The following is a 14,174-nucleotide window of genomic DNA, read 5'->3' as shown; positions in this document are numbered from 1 at the left end:
ATTTCTCACTGCCCCACCCAGAAAAGCGCCTTCAGAGAAGGGGCCCTTTCCTATTTTCCCAGTTACCCCTTTGGCCTATCCCGGAACCTCTCAACCGCAAGGCTCCTATGCTTACTGCTGTCCAGAATCCAGCTCTGCCTAGCAGAACTTCTGCAGTGATTGAAATGTTCTATATCTGCTGTCCAATGCAGTGACCACTAGCCACGTTGATTTTATTTAAAAAAAATTTTTTTTTGAGACAGAATTTCGCTCATGTTGCCCAGGCTGCTGGAGTGCAATGGTGCGATCTCTGCTCACCACAACCTCCGCCTCCTGGGTTCAAACGATTCTCCTGCCTCAGCCTCCTGAGTAGCTGAGGTTACAGGCGTGTGCCACCACGCCCAGCTAATTTTGTATTTTTAGTAGAGACGGGGGTTTCTCCATGTTGGTCAGGCTGGTCTTGAACTCCTGACCTCAGGTGATCCACCCTCCTTGGCCTCCCAAAGTGCTGGGATTACAGGCGTGAGCCACCGTGCCCAGCCGATTTTATTCAGTTTTAATTAATTTTAATTTTAGTGTAAATAGCCACATGTGCCTAGCATATTGGACAGTGAAGGAGATAATGGGAGTCGTGCCTGCCTTCCTAAGGTCCTGGAGCTCCAGGATAGAGCTGGAAAAGACACTGGCCTCCAACACTTCCTTTGCAGTGAGGAAGTACAGCTATGCAGGACAAGGGAACATGGAGAATCAGTGGGCGTCCAGGGTCCTGAAGCCCAGGCTCCGGCCCTTGGCGCTGCACAGACACTCTTGCAGATGGCTCCCAGAGGTACTGAGGGCCTGGTTGGGCCATTCAGTGCCTCACGACTTTCTGTCAAAAGAGAGGTGAGCAACTATGGTGAAGAGGGATGGCTTCAGTGGCTCCAGGTGGATGCTAATTTCTCATTCCCCAAGTTATATGTGCCCTGAAGACAGCCCAAGGAGTGAGAGTGGGAGAAGAGACTTCAGCCTGATGAGTCCCGGGTGGATGGGATGGAGGATAGCAGTGTGTGTGTGCACCTGTGTGCTTGTGCACGTGGCCCTGTACCAGCGTGCGTGAAGCACTGTACTTATGACAGTACCAACTGCTTATGATAAGGTGGAAACCCCCAGGACCCAAGTCAGACGGGCTGGGTTCCAGTCTTGATTCTTCACTATCTTTCAGTATTCTTCACTATCTTTCAGTATTCTTCACTACTTGATTCTTGACCGAGTAATCTTGGGCAAGGCCTTCCATTCTCTGGGCCTCAGTTTCCCCACCTGTAAAGTGGAAGTATTGCCTGGATCTCTGGTGTTCTATGATTTTAGGTGGTAGTGCCTTAGAATGCCTGTGTAAATGGCTACATGGGGCAGGGCAGGGGCATCTGCAGTGGATAAGGAGAGCTGAGGGGAGTTTTGCAGGGACGAGACAGGGCTGACTAGCTCAGCAGAGCAGAGTCTGAACTCAGAGCTGGCTTCTGTGAGCTGGGAGAACTTTCTGACCCACAGTCTACTGCCACAGCATTAGCCTTATTCCCTGAGGGACTAGAGGGAGTTTGGTTCCGGCTCTCTTCAGACTTCCCGCCCGAGGTTGTGTAAACAGCTCCACCTGAGTCCTGTTGATGGCAGATGGATGGCATCATCCCTGCACGCAAGAACCTGTGCGTGAGGCGAATGTGTAGCTTGTCCGTGTCACATTCCTGTCGACACATGATCACGCAGCCCCTCCCTCCGTTCTAAACCCTAGTGAACCCAGATGCAACAGGCTGTGAACATGAAGTCTTTATTCTGTTTGTCCTCAAAGCAGGGAAGGGCTGGTGCAGGGGTCAGGGCACGCATCCAGCAGGAGCTCCACATCCAGTGTCTCCATCTGAGGGCATAAGCCCAGGCAGAGGGGCATCTCAGAGAGTGTTCCAGCTCTGGGCCAGGGCTGAAGGCAGGGCCTGCCTGGGCGGCAGAGGGCCTCAGCGGGCCAAGGCGAAGCCAATGCGGTTGTTACGCCGATCAAACTCTGTGTAGAACTTTCGGATGAAGGTGGCGCCCAGGGCCCAGGTGGGTCCAGTGGGTGGCGGGATATCCATGGCGTGGATGGCCAGTGTGCACAGCTTTTTACTACTGTAGGATTCCTGGCAGGAAGGGGGAGAGTTTCTCCATACCCAGCACATGAGCATTCTCCTTTCACCTTGCCTGACCCCAGCAACTGTCTTCAGCAACATTCCCCCTCTCGCCCCCATCTCTCCCCTAGCCACACTGGGCCTCCCTCACATTATGGCCATTTTGCCCTATCGTGGACTGCACCGCTCCTGTGTTTAGCCCCTGTGCTAGATCCCAGGCAAACAATGCATCAGGCACCGTGCTTCCTTCAGGAGCTTACAGTTTGCCTTAGCTTCTGATCCTAGACAACTCATTCAACTTCTCTAAGCCTATTGATTATGAAAAGAGGATAAGAATATAGGAGCATAGGATTATTGGGAGTATTTGATGAGAAAATGGAGATGAGGGAACAGGCACAGTGATGCCCAAACATGGCCACACATTGGAATCACCTGGGGAAACTGAGCCCCAGGTGCCACTTCTAGAGGTTCTGATTTAATAGGTATGGGATGTGGCCCAGGTACCAGGATTTTTCAAAGCTCTCCAGGTGACATGCACAGCCAAGTTTGAGAACTACGGTTCTAACATGATCTGTGCATTGCAATCTGTCCCTCTTTGAGGGTCTCTGTCCAGCCTTTCTCCCTGCCACTGAGGGGACCGACTTGAACCTCACCTGAAATACATAGTCCGCGCTGGTGAGCGTGTATTCTTTGCCTCCCAGGTGGAAAGAGATGTCGGGGAGTGTCGGGCCCTCGTTACACTTCACGACATACTGGGGTGGGGGGCAAAGGGAGCCTCCTTGAGTATGGAAGACGTCTCAGCAGACAAGGAGTCCTGCGCTGGTGGCCTGGCCTCTCTGCTGGAGAGGGCTGGGCACAGTGCCCCGCCCCATGGGTGACCAGCCACATGTGTGGAGAGTGTGAGGTGAACAAGCGAAGGCCTGAGATGGCCTCATTTGCCTGGGGGATTTGTGAGCCAATACCAGGTGGCGCTCCCCCCACCCACAGCACCTTCCCTCTTTGGCTTCTTACATCAAACAGCCTCTTCTTGGCTCCCAAGGCCTCCATGAGCTTCTCTATGGAGCTGGTAGAACCTGAGATGTAGGATGCACCGGTGTCCACCAACGCCAGGCAGCCATCTTCACAGAGCAAGGTGGATGACCCCACAGACACCCTGGGGGAGGCCACAGTCAGACAGACAGACAGACAGACAGACAGACAGACAGAAGGCTAATGGGCACTTCCAGGCTGCATGTCCTTCCTGAGTGTGGGTGGGTGGGTGGAGGCCACGCTGGTGGCCTGTTGAGGCAGTGAGTAGAGGAGGGAACGTACTGTCACCCTCCACTGCTTCTCCCCAGGCCCCTCCCTTCTCTGTTACCCAGCCTGGACAGAGCACGCAGAGAGCAAACGGTGGCTGTGCTTAAGAAGTGGCTGCATTTGGAAAGAGGGCAGGATGGTAATGCTGTCCTTCCCCACCCTCCCCAACCCCAGTGACAGCAGCATTTTTTGGAGCACAGGGAGGGTTGAGGATTTCTGACCCCTTCATTTGAATCTGCCAGACACCAGTCTTGATGAGGTTGATATAGTGGAAATTCCCTTCGTAATGCTGGGGGTCGCTGCCTCCCAGCACGATCTGTCCTCCCAGCGATTGGGAATTCCTAAAGGAAAGATCAGAAGCTCTTGGAAACCCATAACCTCCAGGACCCAGCAACTCAGGCAATCGGGGAAGGTTGCACAAGGGTGCAGGGCAGAACAGAGGGCTCTAGGGCAGAGGAATGTGGGACACACAGCCAGGCTCGGAGCTGTCGTTGGGAAGCATGCAGAACATACTGCTTCTCTGCCTTTCTTCCCCTCCCCAAGACCAATCAGAGGTTGTTCCAGGGTAGTCCAGCTGTTCCCCAAAAAGCATCCCCAGAGAGGTCACAGAAAAGGAGCAGGTGCAAGGACAGTGAGTGGATGTGAACAAGACACAAATGGACACCTCTCACTCTTGGGTTGCTGCTGATTGAGCAGGTGCATGGGAGGGGACCCTGGGGAGGCTGTTGGGTATGGGGCGGGCAGGGGGCATGGAGAGCAGGAAGGAGAGACAGAGAACTTCGGCATCTAGCAGAGGCTGGGCTTGCTGATGTGAGTTTTGGGCTGGTGGCGTGTGTAATTCTAGGTCAGGTGCTCGGGGAGTACTGGAAGGTCACAGCCATGTGGAGGTTTTGTCTCCTTACTCGGAATCTCTGCAGAGAAAGGGAGACAGCAGAAAGGAAGCTTCATTTCATGCCAGCCTCATCAGCCCTACTGTTTGGCAGGGTGGGTGTCATGTACTCTCTTTTCCCTTCAGGCAATGGAGTCACCAAGAGGCGAAGTCACTTGCCTGAAGTTACCCAGTCCATGAGTGAACAAGTGGGGGACTGGAGCCAGGCTCCTGGTGCCCCGTCTGGAGCTGATTCCCCTCACCTTCCTTTCCTCCTCACTGCACTTGGCTCAGGGACTACTGTAGGCCTAGTCTCCAGGGTGTGCATGTGTGTGTGATGTGTTTTTCCAGAATTCATACTAGAATTCACATATGCACATGTGTGCATGGGTGTGTAGGTGTGCATATGTTATTTTGTGCAACTGCAAACTACTTGTGTTTTTATAAATTCGGAATGTATGTGTATATGCTAGCACAAATTCCCTCCTGCCTCTCTCTCAACACTTCAGGATCTCTCTGGATGTTCCCTCCTTCCCATCCCAAGATAAAAGAAGAGGCTAGCCCTCTCCTCTGCAAAGCCTGGCTTCTTCCTGTCTGCTGCAACCTCATCTCTTTCATGGCCTCCAAACTCCAGTGCCCCCATTTAGCTCCTCTTCTTTCCACATTTTTAATCTCTTTCTTTCCATTGGTTTCTTCCTCCACCTACAGGCATCACTCGAGCATCCTCTAGCATTTAAAAACACCCACCCTTCCTCTCCTGCTTCTGGATCTCACCCCCCACGCCACCCCCCATTCCCTTCCCTGTTGAATGTCCCAGGGCAGCCTACATCTCATGACCTCCACTTCCTGGCACCCACATTGTCCACCTCTTAACTTCTTGCCATCTGGCCTTGCCCCCACCTCCTCTAAAATGGCTCTTCTAAAGACCACCCCTGACTGCAGAGCCACCAATTGGCCTTTTCTCAAGGCCTCCCTTTCTATCACCAAACCAGAGACTCCTCTCCATTTTACTGTGAGATTTCTCTGAACTCTGATCCTCTCCTCTATTCTTTTTGCCACTGGCCTCATGTTCTTACCCTTGTGACTTTTTTTTTTTTGAGACTGGATCTCACTCTGTTGCCTTAGCTGGAGTGCAGTGGCACAATCACTGCTCACTGAAGCCTTAACCCCTGGGCTCAAACGATCCTCTCGCCTTGGCCTCCCAAAGTGCTGGGATTACAGGCATGAGCCACTGCACCCAGCCCCTTTTGCCTCCAGCTCTCTTGTCTCCAACTCATGCCATCTTTCTAAACCCAGCAGTTTGGAGTAGAGCCCAACCCTGCTCAAGAGCTTCCCCAAGGCTGGCTGAGCTGCATATAAGCTCAGCCTAGAATTGAAAAGCATCCATGGTTTTCAGCACCACACTTGCTGCCTGCCTGTGACACTCTTTACGTTGGAATATGTCTTGTCTTCCCTATTAGCCTGTAAGCTCTATGTGGGTAGGGGAGTACGGATTCTGCCTTGTTCACTGTGTTCACTGCTGCACCCCCAGAGCCTACCACAGTGCTTGGCACATAGCATTTACTGAACTGATGAGTGAGCAAACAAACGAATGAAGGATCTAATGGATGACTGAAGTTGGCTGTCTCTGTGTGGGAGGAGCCATGGCCCTAACAGGCAGGGCTACAGGTCACAGTAATCCCTTATTTACCATTACCCCCACTTTGCATCTCCTCTTGCTCCAGAGTGGCACTGTCTATTAGAATGTCCTGTCATGCTGGGAATGTTCTCTATCTGCACTGTCGTAAGACCGTAGTTACTAGCCACTGTGGCTGCCAGGCATTTGACATGTGGCTAGTGCAACTAAGAGCCACCAGTTGAATGCTTAATTGATGCTTAACTGTATTTAATTAATTTAAATTTCAATAGTGCCTTCCATATTGGCTAGTACAGCTCTAGATATTGATTGGCTGTCACCTAATTACAAACACTTTACAATTCTGGCCCAGAGTCTCCTTCCACTCCCCAGCTCTTCTCCACTCCTCTCCCCCAACCTCAGCCCCTGGAGTCCCGGTCCCCACCTGTTGTAGTAGAAAGAGAAGACGTCCTCTTTTAGCACCCCTTGGGAGATGATGTTGTCGAAGATAGGGGTGACCCTGCCAATGGCCTGTTCAATGAAGCCCATGCCCACAACCCCATCAAACTCGGCCAGCATGAAGGGTAAGGCGGGCATCTCCGTGACCTCTCCAAACATCTGTGTCACCGTGATTCCACCCACCTGTGGGAGGAAGGACCAGAGGAGACCAAGCCCACTGCCTACTCCTTGGTTGGAGTCTGGTCTGGGCTTCCACACTAGGAATCCCAGGGGCACACATGCTCCAGGGTACAGAAATCGGGGTAAGAGTATTTCCTCAACCCTGCAAGCACACTCTGTGCTAATACACATCTCTGCTGCGGAGCCCAGAGAGAGCTGGAGTTGACCAGGGATCGGAGAGCAGGGGCTGAGAGGGTGGTCCTGCCAAGCCGCAAAAGAAAAGCTGCCAAGAGCTCCTCCCCCTCCCCAGTGGCCAGACTTTCGTGCCTGGCAGGACTGGGTCTTGGCCCCCACCCTTATCATGGGCGAAGGGTTTCTTCAGCAGAGCCAAGCTTGCCCTTTTCCCTCCTTTATATCTGAGTTCACAGAAAAAGGAAGGGAGGCAGGAATCACCCTGATTTCCTCTCAGGTGCCATGTGTGCCCCTCCCCTAACTCTGATGGAGCAGGGCCTGAGAAACTCCAGGATGAGGAAAGGGTCAGACATGGGCCACATGAAAAAGAAAAGCAGGCCTTGACCTGAATCCCAGAGTCAACCTCAACTGTGACCTTAAAACCTAGGCCTGACCCTAAAACTCAGCCTGACCCTGACCCTGGATTTCAGTCTAGGGTGTAGCCCAGTCAGAGCTGGTGAACTTGGACAAGTTACTTGACTGCAGCCATGGGGCTCAGGACAAGCCCTACATGCAAGTTAGATGCAAAAACATCCATAAACCACCCAATGGTGAGCCCATAGCCCAGGCTTGCTCCCCCGTAGGTACTGCTGCTTTGCAGCAACAGCCAGATGTGGCAGAGCAGGGTGTTCCTCAGCTCCCCAGGCTCCAAGTGGGCTGCAGTGTGCCTCCCCACAGGTGTGGGCCCTGGAGGGTCAGGAGAGGCCTGGGGACAGAAGGGGTCGGGGGCAGATGACCTAGGGCGGCCCAACTTACGGTGATGATGTCCTGGCTGAGAAAGCCACTGACTGTCCCTGTTGAATAGCGGAGGGTGAGTTCCGTTCCATTGTGCTTGTAGCTGGAGGAATCTGAAGCATCGAAGAGCTTGTGATACACTGGCAGGGGGACAGAGGCTCAGGTTTGTCCAAGAGTGGCCCAGACAGGGGGACTCAGAGGCAGGGCGCATTGTGGGTATGGCTGGTTAGCTTAGGTGCAGGGATGAGTGGCCCTAGGGTCAGGGGGCTTGGAATATATGCTTCATCAGTCAAGGACTGGGTTTCTTGGGCTCTCCTAATGTGCCCATACCTCGAGAATTTTGTCCTAAATGAAGGAATTTAAAGTAATCACTAACACTGATAAGACCAGAGAAGATGCCGAGCACAGAGTAAGTGCCTAGTTAAGAGGTTGTTGATTAAGACTAGGGATGGAAGAGTTCCGAGTGCTTGGGATGGGTTTGAGAATTCAGTCCTGTCTCAATCTCAGGAAGACTGAGAAGTGGCCTTCTGGGTGCTCAGGGGTTCTTGGACCTATTTTTCTTTTTTAACCTTTGTGGCTATATCAGAAAAATGGGAGACATCTTCCTCTCTCCCCTATGTGTCAGTGGGCACAGAGGCAGAGAGGAAGCCACTCCCTTGGTGGCAAGAGGGATGGGAGCTGGGTGTTGGGCAGGATTGCTTATGCACAGTAGGGCAGGGGGATGGGGGAGAGGCACTGTGGGTCTTAGGTCTCACCACAGGCAGTGTAGAGACGGCTGCACTTGGAGGAGGGCACCCAAACATTGGACGAACCAGTGTCAAAGACGACTTTGAAGGTCTGGGGTGGGGTGCCGATGCCAATCTCACCATAGTACTGGGTCTGTGGGGGGTAAAAAGAGAGGGCTGGAGGGGCTCAGGGGACCTTGGGTCTTGGGGTCTTGCCTGGCTTCACTCTTGGCTCTCGGTGTGGTCCTATAGCCTCTTGGGGTTTCCATTTTCCTGCAGGAACTGGTAGGAGGCTTAGCATCGCCCCATGGCATCCCAGAAAGTGGGAGTCTCAGTAAGACAAGAGGGCAAAATCAAAACATTGAGAATGAAGCAGGAAGCGAACTTGACCCTTGAGGATCCGCTGGGGCAGGAAGCTGTCAGGTTGTGCTGGGCCAGGTCACAGAAACCCCCACCTGAGTCACACACCCCTTCCCACCCACCTGTGACACCTGGCTTGAGGCCTGGGCTGAATTCAAAACCTAACCCTGCCCCTGAATGGCCCCTGGGTGCCTTCCTGTCTTCTGTGCTTAGGCTTTCCAGCTGGAAAATGGGAATTTTCTAGGGTGCTCACGTGCTCCTCAGCGCCTTCGTCAAACACAGCATGGAAAGGGTGAGTCTTGCGGCAAAGAAAGCCCTAGGTCCATGAGGGAAAGGTGACAGGGAGGGAGCGAGGGGCTGAGCCAGGCACTCACGTCCATGTAGTTGGTGAGGATCACGGAGGAGGTGGTGTTGCCAAGGGTCAGCCTCTTCATGGGCTGGCTCCACTCGGGACCAAGCCTGGCCATGTCCACACCTCGTTCCTTCAGGCTTTCTCGGATTGAGGGCATTCTCTTGAGGAAGATCCTGGCCCAGGGTGGAGGAAGCAAAAATGGAAAAGTGCTGTACCTCCACCACAGTGGTAGAGTCCCTGAGGCCAAACCCCTGCTTTTAGTACAACTACCTTTAATGTTTGCCCAGCCATGTGGAAATCACCTCTGTCCCTGAAGGCCTCTGGAGCATTTATAAGAGTTAGTTCTTGTCAAGAGTCAATTTAGAGGTGTCAGCTGCCCGGGGATTAAATAACCCTGAAGTGACTTCCTTCTGTTGCCTAATTTTGATTAGACAAGGCTATTTATTTATGGGTCCGTTCATTCATTTATTCTGTAATCACCTGCTGAACAACTACTTTGTGCCTCACTGTGCTGGAAACTGGAGCTAGAAAGATAATGATCATGACTGCCTTTAAGGAACTCCAACTGGTGGGAGGACAGACAGGAAACAGGCACAGACATTCCCTCTGAAGAGATTAATGCCAGGGAGTGCCCCCGTCAAAACCAGGGGCTGGCGGGGAGACACTGCCATGGGTGGCCGCTAGGTGGCAGCAGATGCCCACAGCAGCTGCGAGGTCTCCAGGATACCAGGGGACAGGCACTCAGCCAGGGCTGTGGTGGAGTGGACCCCCTGAGCTGGGTTGGGCCTAGAGAGATGCCAGCATCTTCAGAGCGCCATGCACCTCGTCCTTGGAGAGATGTGTCCCAGTCCCTTGGCTTCTTGTCTAGATGTTTTCCCATCACCTTTGAGAAGGCAGAATTAAAGAGACCTAGGAAACTAACTCTACTGAGCCGCTACTGAAAGCACACCAACAAGCTAGCTGTCATCCATTTTATAGATGAGAAAAATGAAGGCTCACAGGGACGAAGGACTCAGAAATGTTGAAGCAGGGATTCCGAGCATGTGTCTGGCCCTGTTTCCCATATAGGGTCCCCTGGGTCCCGACATAAAGGCTGCCAAAGCCAAGAGGAAGATGTCTCTAGCTGTTCACGGGAAGGTCCCAGGATGGAAGCCCAATCTGACTCTGCAATAGACTTTCCCATACACACGGAGATTCCCTCTTTCTTCTACTTTCTTCTCAGTGGCTAGTCCTCCTGTACTTACACTACCCTTTCCTTCCTACATCCTTCTTGCGTCCCATGCATTCTACTTACCCCCATTTTGCCCATGAACATGAATGCAACTTTTATGCCTATCAGCATGGTATTGTAACAGAAATGATTTGTTATTTTCCTATCACAGGTTACTGTTACCAAAATATTTTCACAATCATTATTTAATTTGCTCTCATAAGGTGGATGATTTTATTACTCCCACTTTACAGCTGGGAACGTGGAAGGTCAGAGGTTTGACCCCAAAGAGGTTGCATTTCCCACTATTTACTCACAACAGCCTATGCTTTGGACTTTTACTTCTTGCCATTTCCTTTTCAGAAAATCCTTTCCTTCTTCCCTTCCTTTTCCCCCCAGTTCTTTAGTCTTCCAAGGCCTAACATGTACCCCCACCTCCAGGAAGCTTGCCTCAAGGCCTCCAGCCCACACTGGCCTCATCTTCCCTTGGGCCTCAGCTCTGTTTTTCCTTGGGTCTCACAGCCCACACTGTACAGCTTGTGGAACTGGTGCCGTATGGTGGTGAAGACAGTGGTTGCAGGGGGCATGCCTGAATCCCCTTACCACCTGTGTGATTCTAAGAAAACTACCTAACCTCTCTGGGCCTCTTCTAAGTCTCCATTAACCCCTCTCTAAAAATGGACCTAATGGTAGTACCTACCTCAGAGTCACTGTGCAGATGAAACCATGCGGCCACTGCTCAATAAATGTAAGTTGTGAGTGTGTATATGTACATGTTCACCTTGAGAATGGAGCTCATTCATTCAGCTGTCCCAAGTGCCTCGCATGATGCTCTGCACATAGCAGGTAGCAAAATTCCTATAATTCTGTTTCAAAAGCTGGATTCCCCCTCCACCTTGCCCAATTCCATTCTTTTTCTCTTTTGGATAACAGCAGGGGAAGATGTTTTTACTTTCCTCTACCTTTATCCTGGGGTGCAGCTGCTTTGAAGCACCCATCCTCTTACCCAGTGCTCACAACCCAGCAATTACTCTCCAAGAGCCTCAGAGCAAGGGAAAGCAGTTTTGGAAGCAAAAGGCCCAGTGTGTGTTGAGGCTTAGCCTCTTACATATCACCTCCCTGAGCCTCAGTGTCCTCATCTGCAAAGTGGGAATGCTGAGTTGTTGGGGGCATGACTTGAGATGAGACATGTGAAAAGATCCTGTGACGCCCTAAGCATTTTATAGGCTTAGCAACTATTACCATTATTAAAATGTGCCTTCCTACCTTCAGGACTGCTGGTCACATCTGCTGTCCCCAGATTGAAAACCCCTTTCTCTGTGAGGCCTTTTCTCAAATGCTGTCTCTTCCCCTTCTTCAGTCTTTTTTTTTTTTTTTTTCCTTTTTTAGATAAGGTCTGGCTCTATCACCCAGGCTAGAATGCAGTGGGTCAGTCTCTGTTCACTGCAGCCTCCACCTCCCAGGCTGAAGTGATGCTCCCACCTCAGCCTCCCGAGTAGCTGGGACTACAGATTTGCACCACCACACCTAGCTAATTTTTGTATTTGTACAGACAAGGTTTCACCATATTGCCTAAGCTGGTCTTGAACTCGTGAGCTCAAGCGATCTGCCCACCTCAACCTCTCAAAGTGCTGGAATTACAAGCATGAGCCGCATGCCCAGCTTCCTTCTACAGTCTTAACGAATCACTTGTTCCCACAGGGCCTGGCACCTAGAGGATGCTAGGGTTTTCTCCTTCTAATTGTGGGCTACCTAAAGCCTTGTTTCTTTTCTTTTTTTTTTTTTTTAAGACGGAGTTTTGCTCTTGTTGCCCAGGCTGGAGTGCAATGGCGCCATCTCGGCTCACCGCAACCTCCGCCTCCCAGGTTCAAGCGATTCTCCTGCCTCAGCCTCCCAAGTAGCTGGGATTACAGGCATGTGCCACCACACCTGGCTAATTTTGTATTTTTAGTAGAGACAGGGTTTCTCCATGTTGGTCAGGCTGGTCTTGAACTCCCAGCCTCAGGTGATCTGCCCGCCTCGGCCTCCCAAAGTGTTGAGATTACAGGCGTGAACCACTGCTCCCAGCCAAACCTTGCTTTTGATATTTGTAAGAATCCATCCTTTAGTACTAACAGTAGCTGGGCTCTTACAACGTGCCCAGCTTTCTATGCCTTATCTCCTAAAATCCCCAAAGCAGCCCCATCAAGTAGGTACTGTTATTATCATACCTGTTTAAAATGATAAACTGAGACTTGGAGAGGTTAAATAACTTGCCCATGATTCCAGACCTAGTTTGTTCTGCTAGTGAAGCAAAATTTAAATGAAGGCAATCTAACTCTATAAGCCTTGCATTTACCCACGATATCATGCTGCTTCCCGGTAGAGTTAACTGTACCCATGCCCCGACCCCCCTTTTTTTTTTTTGAGATGGAGTCTTGCTCTGTCACTCAGGCTGGAGTGCAGTGGCATGATCTTGGCTCAGCAACCTCCGCCTCCCGGGCTCAAATGATTCTCCTGCCTCAGCCTCCCGAGTAGCTGGAGATTACAAGTGCCTGCCACCATGCCCGGCTAATTTTTGTATTTTTAGTCGAGACAGGGTTTCCCCATGTTGGCCAGGCTGGTCTCAAACTCCCGACCTCAAGTGATCCGTCTCGGCCTCCCAAAGTGCTGGGATTACAGGCAGGAGCCACCATGCCCAACCACCCATGCCCTTCTTAATATTCAGGCTGTGAGCTCCTCAAGGGCAAGGGGCATGTCCTAATACTTCTGAGTTCTCTACAGCACTTAGTTAGCATGGTGCTCTGGGCAGGAAGCCAAAGACACAGCTTCTAGACCTGACTACTAGTGTCATTTATTGGGCAAGTCACTTGACCTCTCTGAACAGGTCCATACTTCCCTGTCCAGCTGATCGTAAGGACTGAATGACACTGCATATGGAAAAGCAAGGGTGTTGGGAAGCTGGGAACCCTGCACCCCTCCCACCCCTTCTCTGCCTGAGTTACCAATTACCGTTTAAAGGTGGTGGTGTCTGTCGGGAGACCAAAGGTGCAGGAGCCCCAGAGCAGCAGCAGCAGTCCCCAGCGAGGCATTCTTCTCCATCCGTCCATGCTTACCTCAGTCTGGGGCTCTCTCTGAGATCCACTGAGGTTTCTGTGGCTCCCTTAGCCCTTCCCCTTTTATACACTCCATGCATGGGGTGATTGCAATTCTGCTCTGCCCTGATTTATCACCCTGGGGCAGATGGCAGGGCAGCCAGCAATAAATCTCACTGTGGGACAGAGCTAGGTGGGTGAAGGGTACCCAGGTTTCCAGATGTGGAGCAGAAGGGCCGGAGGATGGAGAGCTGTGGGAAAGCAATCTTGTGTCCAGTGACGCTAGCAGCCCTCTATCTGGCTTGGCCCTGTGACCCCTGAAGCAGGCAGAGGCTGATGAGAAACAGCACTGCTCAGGGCCAACATCAAAACTGGGACAAACATAAAACCTGGGTTTCCAGCTCCCTAGCCCAGACCCAACCCCTATACCCTAGAATCTCCATCCTCTATATTAACTTTGGCTTTGTCCCTGACTGGCCTCTCCTAGGCTACAGCCCAGTTTTCCCATCTAGAACATGGGTGAATCTTCATGACTGGTTTCTCGGCAGTAGAAGCAACAGCTGGTTTACTTATAAGAGTGGAGGGGCCGGGCGCAGTGGCTCACGCCTGTCCCAGAACTTTGGGAGGCCAAGGTGGGTAGATCACCTGAGGTCAGGAGTTCCAGACCAGCCTGACCAACATGGTGAAACCCCATCTCCACTAAACTACAAAAATTAGCTGAGTGTGGTGGTGGACACCTGTAATCTCAGCTACTCAGGAGGCTGAGGCAAGATAATTGCTTGAACCCAGGAGGCAGAGGTTGCAGTGAGCTGAGATCATGCCATTGCACTCCGGCCTGGGCAATAAGAGTGAAATTCTGTCTCAAAAAAGAAAAAGAGTGGAGGGAGACTTAGCATGACTGACTCCATTTTGCCTCTGACCCCCAGGGGTATTATCCTTTAGGTTAAAAGCTTCTGCTTAGCTCTGTACATAGACCAGCTGA

General features: G+C 51.7%; 1 protein-coding gene across 3 annotated transcripts; it reads right to left on the bottom strand.

The window, feature by feature from the left end:
- Positions 1–1,761: 1,761 nt before the first annotated feature.
- On the bottom strand, positions 1,762–13,249 carry REN (renin). 3 transcript variants are annotated; one of them, XM_054479200.1, is made up of 10 exons: positions 13,110–13,249; positions 8,931–9,081; positions 8,227–8,350; positions 7,493–7,611; positions 6,333–6,529; positions 4,307–4,315; positions 3,626–3,745; positions 3,120–3,261; positions 2,762–2,860; positions 1,762–2,120 (listed from the first exon to the last, which is right to left on the bottom strand). In XM_054479200.1, the coding sequence occupies exons 1-10, from the start codon at positions 13,205–13,207 to the stop codon at positions 1,959–1,961; spliced, it is 1,221 nt and encodes a 406-aa protein (XP_054335175.1). In that variant the 5' UTR covers positions 13,208–13,249; the 3' UTR covers positions 1,762–1,958. The 3 variants fall into 3 exon arrangements, with proteins under 3 accessions (XP_054335175.1, XP_054335186.1, XP_054335197.1); XM_054479211.1 differs by lacking the exon at positions 4,307–4,315 and having other exon boundaries at positions 1,765–2,120; positions 13,110–13,232; XM_054479222.1 differs by lacking the exons at positions 3,626–3,745; positions 4,307–4,315 and having other exon boundaries at positions 1,765–2,120; positions 13,110–13,232.
- Between the last annotated feature and the right edge of the window lie 925 nt (positions 13,250–14,174).

Source organism: Pongo pygmaeus, chromosome 1, assembly GCF_028885625.2.
Source record: "Pongo pygmaeus isolate AG05252 chromosome 1, NHGRI_mPonPyg2-v2.0_pri, whole genome shotgun sequence".
In the NCBI taxonomy this organism is placed as follows: domain Eukaryota; kingdom Metazoa; phylum Chordata; class Mammalia; order Primates; family Hominidae; genus Pongo; species Pongo pygmaeus.
This window is presented reverse-complemented; position numbering and strand designations above follow the sequence as displayed.

Bases quoted from the DNA above. Each gene is read 5' to 3' on its own strand.
- REN (XM_054479200.1), bottom strand. From the start codon at position 13,207: ATGGACGGATGGAGAAGAATGCCTCGCTGGGGACTGCTGCTGCTGCTC. The intron at 9,082-13,109 runs GTAATTGGTAAC...ACCCTGGGCCAG, and splicing joins GACACCACCACCTTTAAACG to GATCTTCCTCAAGAGAATGC. The intron at 2,121-2,761 runs GTGAGGTTCAAG...CCTTCCTGCCAG, and splicing joins GCGCGGACTATGTATTTCAG to GAATCCTACAGTAGTAAAAA.